We start from the raw sequence: 19827 nt of genomic DNA, 5'->3' as shown, positions 1-19827 counted from the left end.
TTAATAATTTTTTAATCAAGTATACCCGCATCTGAATGCTCCCAATTTTTTTTGCGCACCTCTTCAATCCCCCTTTTCGGGGGTTAGTAAAATTCTAAAGATTACCTACGTCTCCCTGTTATGTGTCCACAGTAACCCTGTAAACTGAGACGTTGCCCTGTGACCTTGAAACCGGATTGGGGACTTAAACTAGCGTCACCAGCCTCCATGGGAACCTGGAGATCTCTTTCTGTTACAACTGAGAACTTGGGTGTAGTCTTGCCCACGTGTCCCCAATGAAGAGACGAGACGCGGAGATTTCATCTGGTGGAGAGAGCCAGCAGCAGGAAGTGCGGGATCCCGTGATCCTGGCAACTCTGCCGTGCGCTCGCCCCTCACACCTTTTATTAGGGTTTCAATGGGGGCGTGTAAAGGGGTCGGGCAGGCGGGAGAGCGGGAGGTCGGGAGAGTGGGAGATCATCATGTGATCCATGATCTCATCGGGCTGCTACGTGCGGGAGGAAGCATCCTTGTCTGGGCCTAATCCTCACCTGAGGGCAAAGGCCCCTTTTGTCCCTTTGTATGGGACACCTGGTGATACTGAGTCGGGTAGTTCATGACCCATGACTCACGGGGGAACGGGGGTTGGGGGAGCGTGTGCGCCCGGAAGGCCGTAGCCGGCACCGGCATGCCAGGCGCTCTTTCTACGGTTCTGCGGGGTTCGCGGGCTCACCCCTACACTTGGGAAGGTGAACTTGATAGCACTATAACTGCTAATGTCCCTCCCCTCCCCATATTCCCCCCTCCCCCATATTTCCAGGTATTTCCCAACACAGAGGCGGCAGCAACTTAGACCTAGATCTCAGCAGTCTGTGTAACCACTCACTATGCAATACTGGCTTTTGTGATGATACCATATGCCATTATTTCAAATTTACACTGGCTTCTCTGTTTTTATACTTCTAATGTATCTTCCATAATTCATTGTAGAGGTTTGTGTCTGTTCAGATATTCAGGAGAATCAAATGGCTGAGCTGTATCTATTCTACACCATTTCTACTTGCCGGCAAGGGTGTTGTATATTTGAATGCATCTACATTTTAAAAAGAAGATTTTCCTGTTTGTAGAAACATAGTAATTTTAGCTAGCTACCCCTTTTCCTGATAGGTTAATTTTTTTATGTTCAGGAAGGATTAGGAGTGCAAGGTTATAGAGGGGCAGTCAACCACCTAATTCTCCATCTCAAGGGGACATCCAGGAAAAGCTTTGTCACTGAATATGTAAAGAACCTTGAATATAACCAGCCACATCTGTTCAAAGATGTTAATCTACGCCCTGGATTTGTCAGCCTTATGGTATGGGAAGTTGGGGATGTGCAGAGAACTGTTAATTTGAAGGATACTATTTATTCAAAATAGATCCCAAGGGAATATACAAATTTGCTTGTTGAGCAACTCCGGGAGTTGAACGTAGATTGATATATGTTAATTGAAACAGTTTCTTGAGTTTACCCCCGTACGGTTTTATTCCTAATGGCAGTAGATTGAAGGAGGGGAACATAGCAAAATGGGGAGATGTGACTCTGTTATGGGTAGTTCTGGTAGTTGCTGCACAGTAAAGTGTTTTATTTTGTAGATGATAAGGCCCCAGTTTGAGTTATCTCTGGCCAGGTTTGAATATAAATGATCACAAATAAGGTAACTTTTGTGCAAAGAGAAAATATTCTATTCACTTTTTTCCTGCAAAAGTTCTTATGACAGGTACATAACTTAGAACTCTGTTTTCATTATTTTTTTTGTATGCTGCTGCTGGTGATTGCTTGTAAAGATAACTTTGCATAGGATTTTCCTAAGGCGAGTTGGCCCAAGCTAGTCATATCTCGGCCAATCCTGATTAGTATGTAGATCGGAGACTCCCCAAAAAGGCCATGGTCATTACCCAGAGGCAGGCAATAGTGAAGTATCTCTGAATGTCTCTTGCCTTGAAAATCCTGTGGAGTCACCATAAGTCAGATGTACCATGATGGAACTTTCCATCGCATAATAGACTTTGAATAATGACAAACCTAATGCGTTGTTTTGCCGTTTTTCATGTTCACCTCCCCCCCTCCATTCCCAACCTGTTGTAATTATTCACTGCAAAGGGGGATGGTCATATACTCATCCTAATCTGTTAATGTCTCTGTTACATTCTAATTACAACTCATGCCAGATCTCCGTTTTGTTTTCTTCTTTTCTGATACTAGGGGGCTGCCAACTGGACATCAGAGTATTAGAAGGAACTTGAAGTAAAGGTTATAGCGTCTCCAGAAAGTTGGCAGAAAGCAAAGTTGATATTGCCTCCTTAAAGAAGAATGGCCCTTCAATTCGGATTTCTCTGCTTGCTCTTATGTGCTTTGACAGGTAGACTTCTAGTATTTTTTTTTTATTGTAACTGGTGACTAACTTGCTTCTGACACCAGGTGGGAAAAATGGGTCTGCAGGGCCAAGTGTCTTCGCCTTGCACCAAGCCTTAAAAATAAGGTTTTTAGAAGTGGACTTTTTAATATACTTACCGTACCTTCAACAGAATCCTAAACAGCTTACAGAATGCAGTGATAGACATAAGCCAGCTAACTCACTGGAGAGGAAATCATTATAAGCATCTCGTGTTTCTTGCAGTACAGTAAAAGTTAGGTTGATTCTTTCACTGAATGCTTCTTACTTTAATTTCACTCAGTATTTTCCTGCTACTAATTCCCCCCCACCCACTTGTTCAATCTGAATTTTTAAAAGGATGTTCTGCTGTTCATGAAGTAGTTGCTTTTAAAACGCTTGCAGCATTTCAGGGAAGAGGAGGATCTTAATGACAGGAAAGCAACCCTTGGAGAGAATGAAACCATATCCGTTCTGTACAGATAATTGAAAAGCAGAATGCTATGTAGACTTCTGATACATTTCTGACTTTCTTTCTTGGGAGAAAGATGTTCATAAGACTCAGCATATGTTTCTAGAGTTATGATTTTGTCAGCAGTTAGTTTATGAATCCCATTCTGTTGTTGAAACTTTGGACTACTGGGAATGTTTCCTAAGGGCTTTTCTACTCTGTGCATTTTTCTCCAGTTTGTCTTCTCAGGTACACCAGTTTTCTCCCTCTCTTGTGTGTGTGTTTGCCAATTGATGCACTTCTGTGACCCTCCTGAAACACTGTTAGTTTTTTATATATATAGATTATCAAGCCCAGCGGCCCTGGCCAGCCTAGATGTGTGTATGGGGGGGGGGGGGACTCTGTCTGTGCGTGCCCACAGAGAGGGCTCTGAATGCCACCTCTGGCACCTGTGCCATAGGTTTGCCACCACTGGGATATGGGAAAGAAGTCTGGAACTTCCTTTTCACATGTTATCCCTGAGGTATGTTTGGTACATAGCTGCTGATTCAGCAAGTGTAGCATATACACATGGAGCTGCCACAAGATAAAGGCACTTTTTCTTGTCTTAGATTGTAATACTAAGTGTATTACAGAGCCCCTAGAGGATGGGGCGGTATAAAAGTTTAATAAATAAATAAAAATAAAAATATTACTGAATGCTACTGAAATTCATTGGTCTTGTTTCTCAGTATATGCGCGAAAATCCTTTTGTTAGTCATGCTAAGTGAGTTCAAAACAGTAAATTATTCCAGCTATTCTATTTAAATAAAGTGTGTATTCACGAAATTATATTTAAACTGAACAAATGTGTTAATTGACAGAGGCAGTTTTCTTAAAATTATGACTTTGAGTGGGGTGCTGCGCAGTGTGATTCTCATCTTCCTAACGTTACCGCCTGTTATTTCAGGGTGTTTCTGCCAGCAGTGCAGGGAAGGTGCCAAGTACTCAGATGCAATAATATCTCCCAATTTAGAGAGGACTAAAATCATGCGGGTCCCCCACGCTTTGTTGATGCCAGACTGCATGGCAGCCTGTTGCGACCTTTCCGACTGTGATCTGGCCTGGATGTTTGAACAGCACTGCTATATTGTCAATTGTCAACATAAAGGAAACTGTGAACCCAAGAAGATGGAGAAGGTGAAGTCTTATTTGACCTTTGTGCTGAGGGTTTCCCAGAGGCCAACCTCGTTGCTAGGGTTTCAGCAGATGCCCTCAAAGGCGCTTCCCTCTATGACCCTGCAGGATGACCCATCAGAGGAAGTACGTAGCCTAACGGAACTGTCTTTCCTAAGCAAAGAGCATAGCCTTGAAGAGGTGCCTGATTACATGGATGAGTATGGGGATATGGAACAGAATCCCTTTTCGTCGAACACCAAAAGGGAGAACATTGACTATGTTGATTGGGATCTCATGGTCACCACAGAAAATGGCTTCAACTCTTCAGGAGACCAACATGAAGAGCTGGTGAGGAGTGATGGGGAGAAAGTTGATTTGAAAAGCCCCACAAATAAAACTGTAGCTGAGGTAAAATCTGTCACTGAATATCCCAGAGAGTTGCCTGATGTAGCATTACACCCAGTGGAAAAAACAGCTTCAAATGATTCAGATTTTCAACCATCTGAAGAAGCTAATAATTCCTGGCAGGAAAAGGTAAGTGCTCTGTGTTGCAAAACCAGGGTTGGGTGGGACTGGACTTGGATTCTGCTAGGCACCCAGCAGGAATGGGATTTTTTCCTTCTCCACCCACTGCTCCTAATTTTTAGCTGAATTTTATATTTATAATATATATAATATTATAATATATATAAAATAATATATATAATTTTAACTATATAGGAGAGCAGCAGTGGCGTAGGAGGTTAAGAGCTCGTGTATCTAATCTGGAGGAACCGGGTTTGATTCTCCGCTCTGCCACCTGAGCTGTGGAGGCTTATCTGGGGAATTCAGATTAGTCTGTACACTCCCACACACGCCAGCTGGGTGACCTTGAGCTAGTCACAGCTTCTCAGAGCTCTCTCAGCCCCACCTACCTCACAGGGTGTTTGTTGTGAGGGGGGAAGGGCAAGGAGATTGTAAGCCCCTTTGAGTCTCCAGTAGGAGAGAAAGGGGGGATATAAATCCAAACTCCTCCTCCTCCTCCTCTTCTTCTTCTTTTTCTTCTTCTTCTATTTTAAACTATTTTAATGTTCGCTGCCCTGTGGTCCCTGATTGGCTGGAAAGCTGGTGGCATAAAAATGTTTCAAACAGTAATAATAGAAGAGAGAGTTTAAAGAAGATCAAGTTTGCTTCCCCCTTTGCAGGTTTTTAAGAATGAAAAGAATATATTACTTTATAGTTGTCGAGCAAGACTGGGCAATTTACGATCCGCTAGCTGCATTCTCTGTATTCTTGTTAAAATTCTGAAGGTCAACCTACACTGGATATGATTGATCCTTTGATTAGAATATTTGCAAAGTAGATGAGTGTTTAAAAGCTAATCATCCTTCCTGGACAATTGCTCTGAAGACTGGGGAAATTCAATTGAGGGAAGGTGGTACTCCACACTTTCCTTCCATGTTATAATTAAATAACCTACTGCAGTTAACACTGCCCAAATGAAACAAAAATTACAAGCACTTCAAACTGTCCTTTCCTGACCGTGGACTCTAATTGTAGCTTTAGAGAGGCTATTTAAGTCCCAAAATAGGTATGTGAGGACAGGGTCAAACACCCTCTTTCCCCCACCTCTCCTCCCCTGAAATAGCCTCCTAATTAATTCTCACACAGAAAACTCTAATCATGGATCTTTTTAAATCTCATTTAGTTTGACCTTGAGTGAACCAATTTGAATTTACTTTTCAAAGCAAGTTTCCAGCATTTATGTTTGAAGATACACATTTGTATAGATGATGGAAAACAATAGTACTTAGTCCTGCAGGTGTGGCTGGCTGCTCTTCAGTGTCCACATGTCTGCTAAATAAGGCTTTCTTTCAAATATCATAGTCCAGTTTGGAGCAGGGTTGCAGTCTGCTTTATGGTTGCTGCCTTTAAAAGCCCTCGTGTTTCTGCTGAATTATAAAAGATGAAAAAAAAATCCTAAGCCTAAATCTGGGGATATTGAAATGCTTGGAGAATGACTATTTTGAAGGCAGAACAGGTTTCTAAACATCCCTTGATGGGCAAGTAGAGCCTGAATGTCCAGAGGCAATATTATTTGACTCTTGGATGCTGAGGAAGAAAAATGAGGACTTCTCATCCTGATTGTTCTCTGCCTAGGAACTCCTTTGTGGTATCTTTTTGACCCTTGTTGATTACAGAAAGCTGGATTCATTCTCCAGTCCCATTCAAAAGCCAGTTTCTGGTGTCACATGCTACTTTTACCAGTCAGTTCCATATACGATATAGTCCCGTCTCCATCAAACATCTGGTAATGGCTCTGAACTTCCAGGTCAAATAGATGATCTGGTCCAAGCTGGATCATCCTTTGTCCAAAAGGGATTTAGTCTGCCTGGATTGTCCAGTGTGGAATGGAAATGGAATCTCTAGTGGTCCAAGATCCCAAACGCTGTAGATGGCACTCTTGAGCCTTATCAAATGTTAGAATTTCTGTCACATCTCTCCTTTTGAAGTTCAGTTTGGGTGGGATTGTTTTGTAGAACTGCTAGTCTAAACTGGACTGTTTGGGGTGTTGGATACCAGCAATGAGGTAACTCTTTATACACTAAACAAGAGACATTTCAATAAAGAAAAACAAAATTGCAACACCAAAAGGAATATATAGTTCCTGGTACATATTCTTTGCACTTAAGACACATTAGGAAGGATTTCTGAATTCAACGTTCTTGCCTTTAATGTGTATGATCTCAGATTCATAGTCCTGCAGGGCTGAGCTCCAATACAGACAATCATATATTCAGAAGAATAAAGTACAGGTTTTCACGGACACCAGTCTGATCCAAGCATCTCTACAAAATCAACCAGGACAGGGCATTGGGGCAAAGGAAGGAAAGAATCTGAGCATCAGTTTCCTGGAACTCAGGGCTGTAAGGATGCCTGTTTTATACTTTCAATCCAGGGCCAGCATGTCCTTGTCAGGACCAACAACATATCAGCCAAGACCCACATCAACAAACAGGAGGGATCCAAGTTGTCCGTCTTGCATTGGGAAGGGGAGAGCATTCTATTATGGCCAGAAATGTACCTGTGCTTGATCTCTGCAGGGAACATGCAGGGATCCCTCAACAGCAGTCTGGTTGAACAGACAAACCATGGATGGGGACAGGGGGTCCGTCAAAAAGATTTTTCAACTATTCATGGGCAGATGTGATGTTTCAAGCATGGCCCTTCATCATCTATTTCCATGATTATTTTCCAGATAGCATCATCCATGGTAGAGCAAAAGGACCTGTGGTCACCAGGTCTGCTGTATGCATTTCTGCTTCTATCAAATATCTCAAAGGCACTGAGGAGGGTATACCAGGAACAGGGCCCTAGTTATATTTGTGGCCCCAGAAAGGCCTCATAGACCCTACTTCCCCTTCCTTGTGAAACTTACAGTGCAAGAGCCTTGGCATATTCCTGTGGGCCCGGACATGCTATAGCAAGGTCTAGTCTGTCTCTCAGATCCAGAATGGTTACATCTAACCATGAAAACTTTGTTTCTAACAACAGTAACTTCAGCTTGAAGGGTTCAGAGTTAGGAGCCCTTTCAGCCAAGACAGGTCTCTCACATTTATTCCCGAGGTTAACTGTCTGGTCCACAGAAGGCAGGAGATCCTCCTGTTGTTCTTCTGTCCACAGCCAAAGCGTGCTAAAGAGAAAGTGTGCCATGTTAGATTTGAGAAGGGCTCTTAGGATATACATCCAGCATACAGAGTCCATCAGAAAAACTGATTTTTTATTTATTTCCTTGACAGCCCCGATCAAAGGAAAGAGAATGTCCAGGTCAGCCATAAATTTCAACATTAGGCAGTGTATTTCTCAGGTCTACAAATCCAGCAACATTCCCATTTCTACAGGTATCACATCTCCTTTTGTAAGAAGTACAGCCACCAAAAGTGCATTTGATCATCAAGCCTCAGTTGAAGCGATATGCTAGGCCAGAGGTGGGATCCAACCAGTTCTCACCACTTCTCTAGAAGTGGTTACTAATTTTTTCTGTGTGCCGAGAAGGGGTTACTAAAGCAACCTCCCTGCCCAATAGGGACTGGAGGTGCGTGTGTGCGCCGCCGCCACTGTTTGAATCCCACCACCATCGGAACCTGTTATTAAAATTTGTGGATCCCACCACTGTGCAGCTAGGTGTTGATGTAGTCATTCATATCATGTAGTCATTCGTCAGGCCCTACAGTGGCAACTTTTCTTCAGCTGATAAGGCCTTCAGGCACTGAGTTCTGCAGCAGGTGATGGATGATCCATAATTCCTACCTGAAGACACCACTGTTAGAAGTCCCTAGCTTCAAGATGCTCTCCTTCTCAGAAAGCAAACGGAGCCTTGGGAACCTACCAGGATGGTTCCTTGTGCTCTGAGGGTGTCTTCCCAACCAAACAGTGAATTTGAAGGGATGAATGTTGCAAGATTCTACTCTCTCATAAAATGAGGACAAGTCTTAGATGTATGGCAAATGTTTATATGCTTGAAAACTTAAAAAAGGGATAGAGATTTCACTCGTCTTCCCCCTCAACAGCTGCTCCTTTGGTTACTGTTTTCATTATTGTTCTATGTTTCTCATTTTTCTTCCTATCTTATTTGTTAGCTTGAAAAGTATTTGAACTGAGCCATGAGTTCCCACCTGGGGGACAGGAAGTAGAAATATTTAGTACTCCCTCCTTGAGCAGCCAGTGGAAAATACCCTAACTTCTTTATTTACCCTGCCTTCCTACCGTGTTTCCCCGAATATAAGACAGTGTCTTATATTAATTTTTGCTCCCAAAGATGCGCTATGTCTTATTTTCAGGGGATGTCTTATATTTCTGTATTCTGTTCGTCAGGCATGTTTCCAAACAAAAACTTTGCTATGTCTTACTTTTGGGGGATGCCTTATATTTCGCACTTCAGCAAAACCTCTACTACGTCTTATTTTCTGGGGAGGTCTTATATTCGGGGAAACAGGGTAATCTCAGAGCAGAAGGGACCCTCACAGTAAGTCCCAACGTTCCGCTCTTACAAGAGAACTGGAAAAATCATAAGTACCTCAGTTTTGTATAGGACTTGGAAATCTACACTGTTGTCAATCTCTCCCTGATATCTATCTGTGACATAATTTTGTGTGTGTGGGTCTTTTTGATTCTGAATGGTCAGGAAAAAAAATTCACAATAATGATGTATTCCTGCAATTCATCTTATAGGTTCTAACACCCTCCCATAATCCTCCTTCTTCAGACATCCTTGGATTTCTCTCCACATCTGCAACATATGTGCAAACTTTAGACCTCAGTGGTCACATAGAGGATGAAACCTCATCACTGCCCACCAGTATGCTCACCTCTGAGCCTTCTGCCACAGGTCAACTTCCGATTCCCACCACTGCTGCCAAAGCAGGTAATGTAAATGCTTTGTCACTGAATATATGTATAGTGGTTAGAGCAGAAGACTAGGACTGGGTAATCCTGGGTTGGAGTCCTTGCTCTGCCATGATGCTTGCTGGGTGACTCTCTCTTTCTCTCTCTAAACATAAATTGCCTTGTAACTGTCAGATATAACCAAGAAGGGAAGAATCATGTATACGCTGAGCAGTTTGGAGGTAAGGTGGGGGGAATATACAGTAGGATGACTGAGAGACAGATCATGAATTAGCCTTTTTTTGTGACCTGAAAAAGATTGACACTTTACATTTTCAAACCGTTGCTCAAATCAGGCTTGTAAATAATTGCTCAACTGACTATCTATGGTAAGAAAAAAATGGCTACTGGTGATCTGTTTATTTTTATGGCCACAAAAAGTATGTAATATATTTGGGTGCTGTGTGGTTTCCGGGCTGTATGGCCGTGTTCTAGCAGCATTCTCTCCTGACGTTTTGCCTGCATCTGTGCCTGGCATCTTCAGAAGATGCCAGCCACAGATGCAGGCAAAACGTCAGGAGAGAATGCTGCTAGAACACGGCCATACAGCCCGGAAACCACACAGCACCTAAGTGATTCCGGCTGTGAAAGCCTTCGACAATAGTATGTTATATACTTTACATGAGGGCAAGGTAAATTTTTTTCAGGGCAAATAACCTTTGTGTACTATTTTGCTGACTTAAAATGCATGTAAGTAAATAGATGTTACATTTAAACAACAGACTTGGACCCACTGGAAGGTTTCTGTGTCCAGAAGTGATTTCATCCATAGGGCACAATTTCCCTGCCTCCCACTGCAGCCCAAAATGCTACTCCTGGGAACAGAGGACCCCCTAGGAGCAGCATCAGGAGGATGTTGGAGGTCTGTTGCAAGAGAGGCAAATTGCTGAAAATTCCCCACACATGTGGGAATTCTCGGGGGGGGGGGGGGTCCAAAACAGGAACTATTAATTCACAGAATCCATAGCTCAGGATGCAAAATGTCTGCTTGAAATAAAGACATGGACCTGCAAGAAATGCTTGTCTGCGTAGCATTGTAAACTTAATGCATGTGGCGTGGTGAAAGGTTATGCTGCTTATTTACATTGTTCACAGCCAAAGGAAAGGTTTGCCAAGTTTTGGTGAGGAACAGCAGTCTCTCAACTGTGATTCATGCATCTTTTCAGCAACCATAGGGTCTTGCAGACTTTTATTCAGTCTGTTGATAGGCGCACGCCCCTACATTACCATGAATAAAAAAATTTACTCTGGTTTTCCAACAACTTCCTCGTCCCCTGATTTTATGTGCTGTGAAAGAACTGTTGGTGTCAGCTGGAGATAATCTACAAGTAACTTCACCGAAAAAGGAAGTCGAACTGCATGCCTTTGTAGTTTCACCATCATTTCCAGGTGAGTCCTTCATATAAGTGAGATGATAAAATATAAGTTTATAGCCCTCATGATTGTGGAAATATATTAGAAAAAAAATAGAAAGCATCTGCCAGCATCAGTACCCTTTATAGATAAGACCTCTTCCCAGAATGGCAGCATTTTGCACTCTGCTGTTGCTTATTCTTTCTTGATGTCCCTGGGGTGTACCCAACCATCTGTGAATCTCATGATACAGGGCTTTGCCACCATTTCCTCCATCCACCGACTCCCACTTCCCAAAAAAGTTTTCTTCCTCCGTGTCAGAAAGCACTTAGGACAACATAAGAGGCTTTAGTGGGATTGCAGAGGGTCAGAGTAACCCCATGGTTGGATATACACCCCTGTTTGTATTTCAATTCTTGTTGTCACTCTGTTTCTTTCTAGAACATTCAGAGTTATGCAGTTTCTGGATTTAGAGGACAACATTTATAGTCACAAATTCACAGAAAGTGTGGCAATCTTCATAAAAGTTGGTGGCTGGCAGAGCTTATTTTTTAACATGAAATTTGAGGGATTTTTAAACAAAGGTTTTGATTATTTATAATATAAATATGAATAGTCTTGGTTTATTCACTTACCTGCAAGTAAAGATGGGGGGGTGGGTGGGAAAGATTGTGGAGGAATAATGGGGGACAATACATGTAAAGTTGTCTTATATATAGTCATCCAAATTTTAAATTAGAAACCCTAGCCAGGGTTCACATTATAACTTAGGGCTTTTCCCCACTCACCACGACCCCCCCCCCCATGCCGTGCGCTGCTCTCAGTGCGCGACATTTCTGGCGTGCACCCGGGCGTCCCCACGACCCAGCGTTCTGCGTGGGTCAGCAAAAGACGCCGTTTACAAGAGCGCCAGGGATGACGCGCGCTGAGGGGGCGCGACAGCGGCAGCGTCGGGGCGGCTGCGCTGTCGCCGCCCCTGCAGTGGGGAGTGCCAGGGGACCCTGCGCTACTTGAGGAGAGTAGCGTGGGGCTTAAGGTAAGTGGGGAAAGGCCCTTAGTATGTGTGAGCTGATGTACAAGGCCTGGCCATCCACGTAATCTGCTAATGGAAGTATTCTTCATGATAAATCCAGTAGAAATAAGCGAAGTTTAGGGAAACAAGGGCAGTTGCCACCCACTCCCCCCCCTGCTTTTCTGGCCCAGTTTTTTAGCCACGCCCACTTACAAATTCTTGGGACAGTACACTGAGGAAGAAGCCAACACTCTGCAGGCACTGGTGCTGCTGTGGGGGGAAGAGGAAGCAATGGCATTACATCTGGGGCCTATCTGTCAGTTGTGTCCAAGCCAACAGCAATGCAGGAGGAAGCGTGGGCTGTTTTGCTAAAACTGCAACATACGTTGAACCCGCCCTGCTGTATTCTTTGTAAGCCATGTGTGCAAGTTCCATAACATTTCTTGATTTGGATTCTGGTTGGGTTATTTGCATGGCCTTCACAGGTGGAGCAACGGCACATCTTGAGTTGGATTTACGCTAAATTGGCAATATCACATGAATCCCCCTTTCCCCACATGGGGTTTCTCATGGTCCCCTATCCCCCAGGGTGGGAAGGGGCAGGCAAGTTCCATTCTACTAAGGGAAAGTTTAGTCTGGATCCCATGCCTTTGCTCCCTGTACCACATACAAGGGCAGTGGGCAAACCAGGCACTCTCGAATGATGTCGTGTTCATGCTGCTTCCATCCTGCTGTTTTCATCCTGCAAGATTGTGTGAATGAGCGTGACTCTAACGCCTGTCTCCTAAGGTGCATGCTCTGTGTGGCAGAAGGTACATACTACTGCTCTTCTTGCAAAAGATGGGTAAACCTGAAAAACTGGGCCACACCATTAATTTAGGTTTTAATTTGGTTTTATTTATTAGATATATGTTTTTTGGCTAAGATATAATTTTGTATTATATGATAATAGCACTGTTTTATACTGTTTTAAATTCCACACAATTATTCATTCATTCATTCATTCATTCATTCATTCATTCATTCATTCATTCATTCATTCATTCATTCATTCATTCATTCATTCATTTTATTATTGTATACTGCCCTCCCCCTACTCATTTATTTGTTATCTATATCTTTATCCAGATCTAGATCTTTATTAGGTATGAATTATTATTTATTTTATTTTATTGCATTTATATCCTGCCTGATCCCTACCATGGCAGGGACAGGGAAGCATAACCATTTCTGTGTTGTTTCCTCTCATTCAGAAGCATCCTATAGTTATGAGTGGAGCTTGATCAGTCATCCTGATGATTATGATGGTGAAATGCAGGGCAAGTACACACAGACCCTGAAACTTTCCCAAGTGAGTGCATCATCACACTTGACTCTTCCACCATGATGTAGTGGTTAAAAGTGGTAGACTTCAATCTGGAGAACCAGGTTTCATTCCCCTCTTTTCCACACAGTGGCGGAGCTACAAGGGGACAGGGGGTGCGCCATGCACTGGGCGCATGCCTGGGGGCGGAAAATCGCCCCCAGGCCCCTCCCCCAACTCTTATCCTTAATCAGAGCAAGATTTTTGGAAATATCTGCCTACTATGGATAATATATCTTGAATGTTTTAGAATTGTTATCTGGAAAGGTTGTTATATCTGTTTTGTATGCTGGCATCAGTAGACTCATTCCTGTTAAAATCAGGGCAATGTGTGGGAAAATGCCAGGCTTCTGAGCTGTTGATACCTGAGAACTTGAAATGACTGCAACATTTGTTTACAACGTGGTTTAGTCAGATTCCAATGCCAACTTGAAGCCAACTGAACAAGCTTCCAAATGATGTTTTATGAACTCGCATTTAGCATTTACCCATAATTTGAACCTGTTGACACAATTTGGCTACAGTATTGCAGATTCATGGTTGCCATCTCGGGGCCAGGCTATGTGTGATGTTTATCACGTGGTCTCAACAGGGCTTGTAGCAGGGAGCCAGCTGCAATTTTTCCAAGGCAACTCAATTTAGAAGCCTTGTTACGGGATCTTCAGATGTATAGTGATTTGGGAAACACAGGAAGAGGTGGGAACTCTCTTTCCCCTGTGCTGAGGTCCGAATCCAAATTGGGCCGTTAGTGTGCTTCCAGGTTGAGTTGTGATGGGGAACTCGCAACTGCCATATGGCTGCAAATCTCTTGGCAATCCTATGTAAAATGTACTGTGTAGTTTGAACATTAGTTTGTATCAGTTGCCAAGCAAATACATTTACCTTTATTAAAAGAAGATGGCTTTGTATGGGATCAGAGACAAGAGTGGCTTTTTCTACTAGTTATGTCAATTCAGATGTACAGATTAGGCTGTTTTAGTATATAAGATTTGCCATGATAGGAGAAACCAAAAGGTGAGTCTAGCTTAGCTCGTTGTTTCCAAAGGCAAAATGCATTCAGATGTCCATAAGAATATTACAGGCATCTCAAAAGTGACGGACAGCTCATCACTGTCAATGTATTTTCAGTCTCCTTTTTGGTAAGACTCCTGTATTTTTGAAGTGTGGATGCAATGTTCCCAAGGTACACAGAGTTTTCTTGTAAGTGCTCTTTATAGCTGTAATTTTTTGATTCCTACCCTTCCCCCAACATCAGTCATCCCTTCTTTGTCTGATAGCCAGAATATTCATACATTTATTCTGACCTTTGATCTTGGTAAGTATGAGCAGAGATGCACATGTGGGAAATGTTATTTTCTTTTGTTGTGAAATCCTGCAAGTAATTGGATATTTAGAACAAAAAAACCCCTCTGTTTCAGCTGCCAGTAGGTGTCTATGCCCTCAAAGTGACTGTGTCTTCTGAAAATGCATTTGGAGAAGGATTTGTAAACATCACCGTCCTGCCAGGTAAATCAGCATTCCAGAGAATTAAACTAATCTCCTTTTCCATACCTGTATGCCAGATCAGTACATGAAGAACAATCAGATATTTGTAGTGGGCATCTTGCATTCTTTTTCTGTTTGAAGAATGTTCAGGGGAGCCCAGCTGTATAATTTGCTACTTGCAGGAGAGGTGGTGCAATTGTCCCCAAGTGAACTCTTGAGTTCCACATTACAGAATCCCTGCACAGAGCTTTTTCTTTGTCTCTCTCCGCATGTTCAGGCTGTGCAGTGCCCTCTTTGGTAGCTTTTCCCTCTTTTCACCAGAGTTAAATGTTGCCTACATGATTGTTTTGAGTTCCCCCCTCTCTCTCTTGGACTAGAAGCAAAACTGTTCTACAGTGACTTATTGGAGGCAAAACAGAGGGGCAGCACGGCGAGCAAGCAAATGGGGAACTTTTGCTTACATAATTCGGTACAAGTCCCACCAGGGAGTATGCACATTCTCTCCCTTTCTATCTTGGACCTGTTTGTCCTAAAATGCAAAAGTTCACAGGTGTGTGCTAGCATACTCACCTTGTGAAAACAACCAATTGCTCGTCTTTCCTGTCCCGTAAATTTTATGCTCTGTCCCCTCTTTAGTTGTTCTTATTTGGATTGCATTCGGTTGAAGTGGTACATCTACAGATTTCATTTTCCCACTTTATGTCATTCAAGGTCTATTTGTGGACCTGCTGCTTAAGGATTAATCATCTCATGCAATAGCTAAAGGGTTTTTTAGTGAGGGGATATATAAAGGAACCACTCCACCATCTCCATGTGATTGAGTTTCATGGGACGGCTTCATGTAATAAAGCCACATGTTCTGTTTCTCATCTTTGCGCAGCTGTCAGAATAAATCAGCCACCTATCGCTGTTGTATCTCCCAGAGTGCAGGAGATTGTTTTTCCCACAACGTCTGCTATTATTGATGGGGATCGTAAGTATCGAATCAGTGCTGGTTTTGAGTGTAAATAGAATCACTTGGTGTGCTACTGGCTTATTAATTTCTGAACCTGGCATTTCCCTTGAATGTAGAAAGTGTGGATGACACTGAAATAGTAAGTTATTACTGGGAGGAAATTGAAGGTCCTCTGAGGAAACAGAAGGTATCTGCTGATACATCAGTTTTACACCTGTCTGACCTTGTTCCTGGCAATTACACATTCAGGTGAGCAAACCAAATTCTTATTTTCTGCAAACTGGGGATTGGTCATTTCCCCACGATCACTCTGTTCTGCAGGATCACTCTGTACAGGATGTGGACCTGGGTCCTTTCTAGATGGCACCCCAATAAATACTTCAGTTCCTGAACTTAAGTGCATACATGGTATGAGTTGATCAGAGCTAGTGTCACATAGTAGTTAAAAGAAATGGTGTGGTCCTAAACAGAGGCTGATTCCGCATGGGCCAAAAACAGCAGTGTGAAATCTGTGTGAAAATGGTGTAAAAGGGTTTAAAACAGTGTAAAAAGGTTTATACTTTCACACTGTTTTCACACCGCTGTTTTTGGCCCATGCGGAAACAGCCAGAGTGTTATACCCTTCTAAGTCCATTGAGGTGAGTGGGGTTGGAAGGGTGTAACTGCTCAGGATGGCACAACTAGGCCTGGAAAGATCCAGATTCAAATTTCTGGTTCAAATACTATGAAAAATTGACTGGGTTACCTGGGACCAGTCATTCTCTCTCAACCTATCATACCTCACAGAGACGATGGAGGAGCTATGCCATCCTGAGCTTCTCGAAGAGACAAAAATATAACAAGTATGTTTATTGGAGAAGAGATAAACTAAAGAATGAATGGGATCTCCAAAATTCCCTTTGTGAGGTGGATTGGTCAGGGCATTTTGTACTTCTGGAAGGTGCATGGAGTAATTGTTTTTCTTCATAAATGAATAAAATATTTTAGTGCAGACCAGTTGATCAATGGCTAGATGTGCCCTCACAGCTGCTAGCTGTTGATCCCAAGTCAAAATAAGGTTTAAAATAGAAGAATTCAGTATGGTTGAACATCTAAGAACATAAGAACATAAGAACAAGCCAGCTGGATCAGACCAAAGTCCATCTAGTCCAGCTCTCTGCTACTCGCAGTGGCCCACCAGGTGCCTTTGGGAGCTCACATGTAGGATGTGAACGCAATGGCCTTCTGCGGCTGTTGCTCCCGATCACCTGGTCTGTTAAGGCATTTGCAATCTCAGATCAAGGAGGATCAAGATTGGTAGCCATAAATCGACTTCTCCTCCATAAATCTGTCCAAGCCCCTTTTAAAGCTATCCTGGTTAGTGGCCATCACCACCTCCTGTGGCAGCATATTCCAAACACCAATCACACGTTGCGTGAAGAAGTGTTTCCTTTTATTAGTCCTAATTCTTCCCCCCAGCTTTTTCAATGAATGCCCCCTGGTTCTAGTATTGTGAGAAAGAGAGAAAAATTTCTCTCTGTCAACATTTTCTACCCCATGCATAATTTTGTAGACTTCAATCATATCCCCCCTCAGCCGCCTCCTCTCCAAACTAAAAAGTCCCAAACGCTGCAGCCTCTCCTCACAGGGAAGGAGCTCCAGTCCCTCAATCATCCTTGTTGCCCTTCTCTGCACTTTTTCTATCTCTTCAATATCCTTTTTGAGATGCGGCGACCAGAACTGGACACAGTACTCCAAGTGCGGTCGCACCACTGCTTTATATAAGGGCATGACAATCTTTGCAGTTTTATTATCAATTCCTTTCCTAATGATCCCCAGCATAGAGTTTGCCTTTTTCACAGCTGCCATGCAATGAGTTGACATTCCCATGGAACTATCAACTAAGATGCCTAAATCCCTTTCCTGGTCTGTGACTGATAGCACTGACCCCTGGAGCGTGTATGTGAAGTTTGGATTTTTTGCCCCTATGTGCATCACTTTACATTTTGCTACATTGAACTGCATTTGCCATTTCTGAGCCCACTCACCTAATTTATCAAGGTCCGCTTGGAGCTCTTCGCAATCCTTTGTGGTTCTCACCACCCTACATAATTTGGGATCATCTGCAAACTTGGCCACCACGCTACCCACCCCTACTTCCAGGTCATTTATGAATAGGTTAAAGAGCACTGGTCCCAAAACGGATCCTTGGGGGACACCACTCCCGACATCTCTCCATTGTGAGAACTTCCCATTTACACCCACTCTTTGTTTCCTGTTTCTCAACCAGTTTTTAATCCATAGGAGGACTTCCCCTCTTATTCCTTCATTGCTGAGTTTTCTCAACAGTCTCTGGTGAGGAACTTTGTCAAAAGCCTTTTGGAAATCCAAGTAGACAATGTCCACCGGTTCACCCCTGTCCACATGCCTGTTTACACCCTCAAAGAACTCTAGTAAGTTTGTAAGACAGGATTTGCCTCTGCAAAAGCCATGCTGACTCTTTCTCAGCAGGTCTTGCTTTTCTACATGTTTTATAATTTTATCTTTAATGATAGATTCTACTAATTTACCAGGAACAGATGTCAAACTGACTGGCCTGTAATTTCCCGGGTCCCCCCTAGATCCTTTGCTGCAGATGGTGAGACTTACTTGCACAATAAATACACCACGACGACAGGCTGGAAAAGGAATGGGCCGCAGCCCGTTTATTGAAATATCAAACATAACAGCAATAACTATATACAAAAGAGCTGGGCGGCAAACGGGTCGCACATCCCATCCCATCCCATCATATGGGACTGGCGGGAAGGGAAACCCCAGAGATAACACTCCTTGCTTCCACCCTCTTCCCGCCCATGCTGAGGAGACGGGCACCGGCTAAGCCCCAAGGCCGCACACAGCCCGTCCTCCTGCCTTGCTTGCTGGGGTGTCGGGCACCGGCTAAGCCCATGGCCGCCTACCGGCCCGGCCCGACCCAACCCCACTCCCTGGGGTGTTGGGCAGCGGCCCGGCCTGCCTGCCTGCCAGCCTGCCCGCACCACCCCCCGGCCCATAACAGGGCACAAGCCTGGGAGCCCTAGCCGGAAGGCTCGTTCTCTCCCCAGATGTGCGACACCGTTGCAAACCCGCCAGGCTGCGACAGTAAGGCCCCAAAAGAAAACCCCCGCCAACCCAGTTACAGGGAGGGTGGGTGGGCCACGCCTTGCTGGGTCTCGCCGCCGGGAAGGGCGCGGACTGGGAGAGGCGTCTATATATACCCAGGCTCCTCCCGCCAAAGCGGCTGGGAGCCAATCAATGCACCCGGTTCTGCAGCATGCAATTCCTACCTTGCAACCCCTTATTTTGCTGCGCTGCTCACCCCAGCAGCAATGGCTGCCCCTGGTTATTCAGGTGCATCTTATTTCTTAAAGATTGGTGTGACATTGGCCATCTTCCAGTCTTCAGGGATGGAGCCTGATTTCAGGGATAAGTTGCATATTAAAGTGAGAAGATCAGCAATTTCATGCTTGAGCTCTTTAAGAACTCTTGGGTGAATGCAATCTGGGCCAGGGGATTTGGTAACATTTAGTTTATCAATGGCTGCCAGAACTTCTTCCTTGTCTACCACTATCTTCGCTAGTTCCTCGGATTCGCCTCCTAAGAAGCTTGGTTCAGGTGCAGGAATGTTCCTCACCTCCTCTTGGGTGAAGACAGATGCAAAGAATTCATTCAGCTTCTCTGCAATCTCCCTGCCATCTTTTTAGCACACCCTTTGTTCCTTTGTCATCCTAACGGGCTTACCGCTTCCCTTTGCTGGCTTCCCTTAGCTTTTGATGTAACTTGAAGAGACTGTTTGTTGCTGAGTCTTGATGTTCACAGGCCATGCATTCCTCATAATCCTTTTTTGCCTCCCTTACAGCTAACTTGTGCTTCTCTTTGCCACCATTTGTGTTCCCTCTCCATATTCTTTCATGCAGCCAAACTGGACTTCCATTTTCTAAAAAAGACATTTTCTTTTTTTTCTCTGGATAATTTCCTCAACCTCTCTTGTTAACCATGGTGGCTTTCTTTTGGACTGGATGCTGCCTTTTCTAACCTGTGTGGAACACGGTAATTCCAGCTGAGCTTCTTATTACTGTGTTTTTAAATAACCTCCCAAGCATCCTTGAACAGTTTTCTTGACTCTCTTGATTTTTCCCCTTTCAGCTTCCTCTCGTACTCATCCCCTCATCTTTGAGAAATTTCTTCCCTTTCTGGAAGGCGCTTAAATGTAAC

At 43.7% G+C, this 19827-nt stretch overlaps 1 protein-coding gene across 5 annotated transcripts in view; it reads left to right on the top strand.

Annotated features, from left to right (window-relative positions):
• The window catches only part of KIAA0319 (KIAA0319 ortholog), a 43660-nt gene that overhangs the window by 5828 nt on the left and 18005 nt on the right, over positions 1-19827 (top strand). For all 5 annotated transcript variants that reach the window (XR_007245490.1, XM_048508088.1, XM_048508087.1 and 2 more), the window contains exons 2-9: positions 2225-2381; positions 3794-4536; positions 9214-9406; positions 10723-10815; positions 13045-13142; positions 14573-14660; positions 15520-15612; positions 15711-15843. Coding sequence is in view for 4 of the 5 variants with exons in the window: in XM_048508088.1 (XP_048364045.1) it covers positions 2333-2381; positions 3794-4536; positions 9214-9406; positions 10723-10815; positions 13045-13142; positions 14573-14660; positions 15520-15612; positions 15711-15843 (1490 nt within the window). In the remaining variant the exon portion in view is untranslated. The remainder of the gene's footprint in view (positions 1-2224; positions 2382-3793; positions 4537-9213; positions 9407-10722; positions 10816-13044; positions 13143-14572; positions 14661-15519; positions 15613-15710; positions 15844-19827) is intronic.

Source organism: Sphaerodactylus townsendi, linkage group LG09, assembly GCF_021028975.2.
Source record: "Sphaerodactylus townsendi isolate TG3544 linkage group LG09, MPM_Stown_v2.3, whole genome shotgun sequence".
Taxonomy (NCBI): Eukaryota; Metazoa; Chordata; class Lepidosauria; order Squamata; family Sphaerodactylidae; genus Sphaerodactylus; species Sphaerodactylus townsendi.
This window is presented reverse-complemented; position numbering and strand designations above follow the sequence as displayed.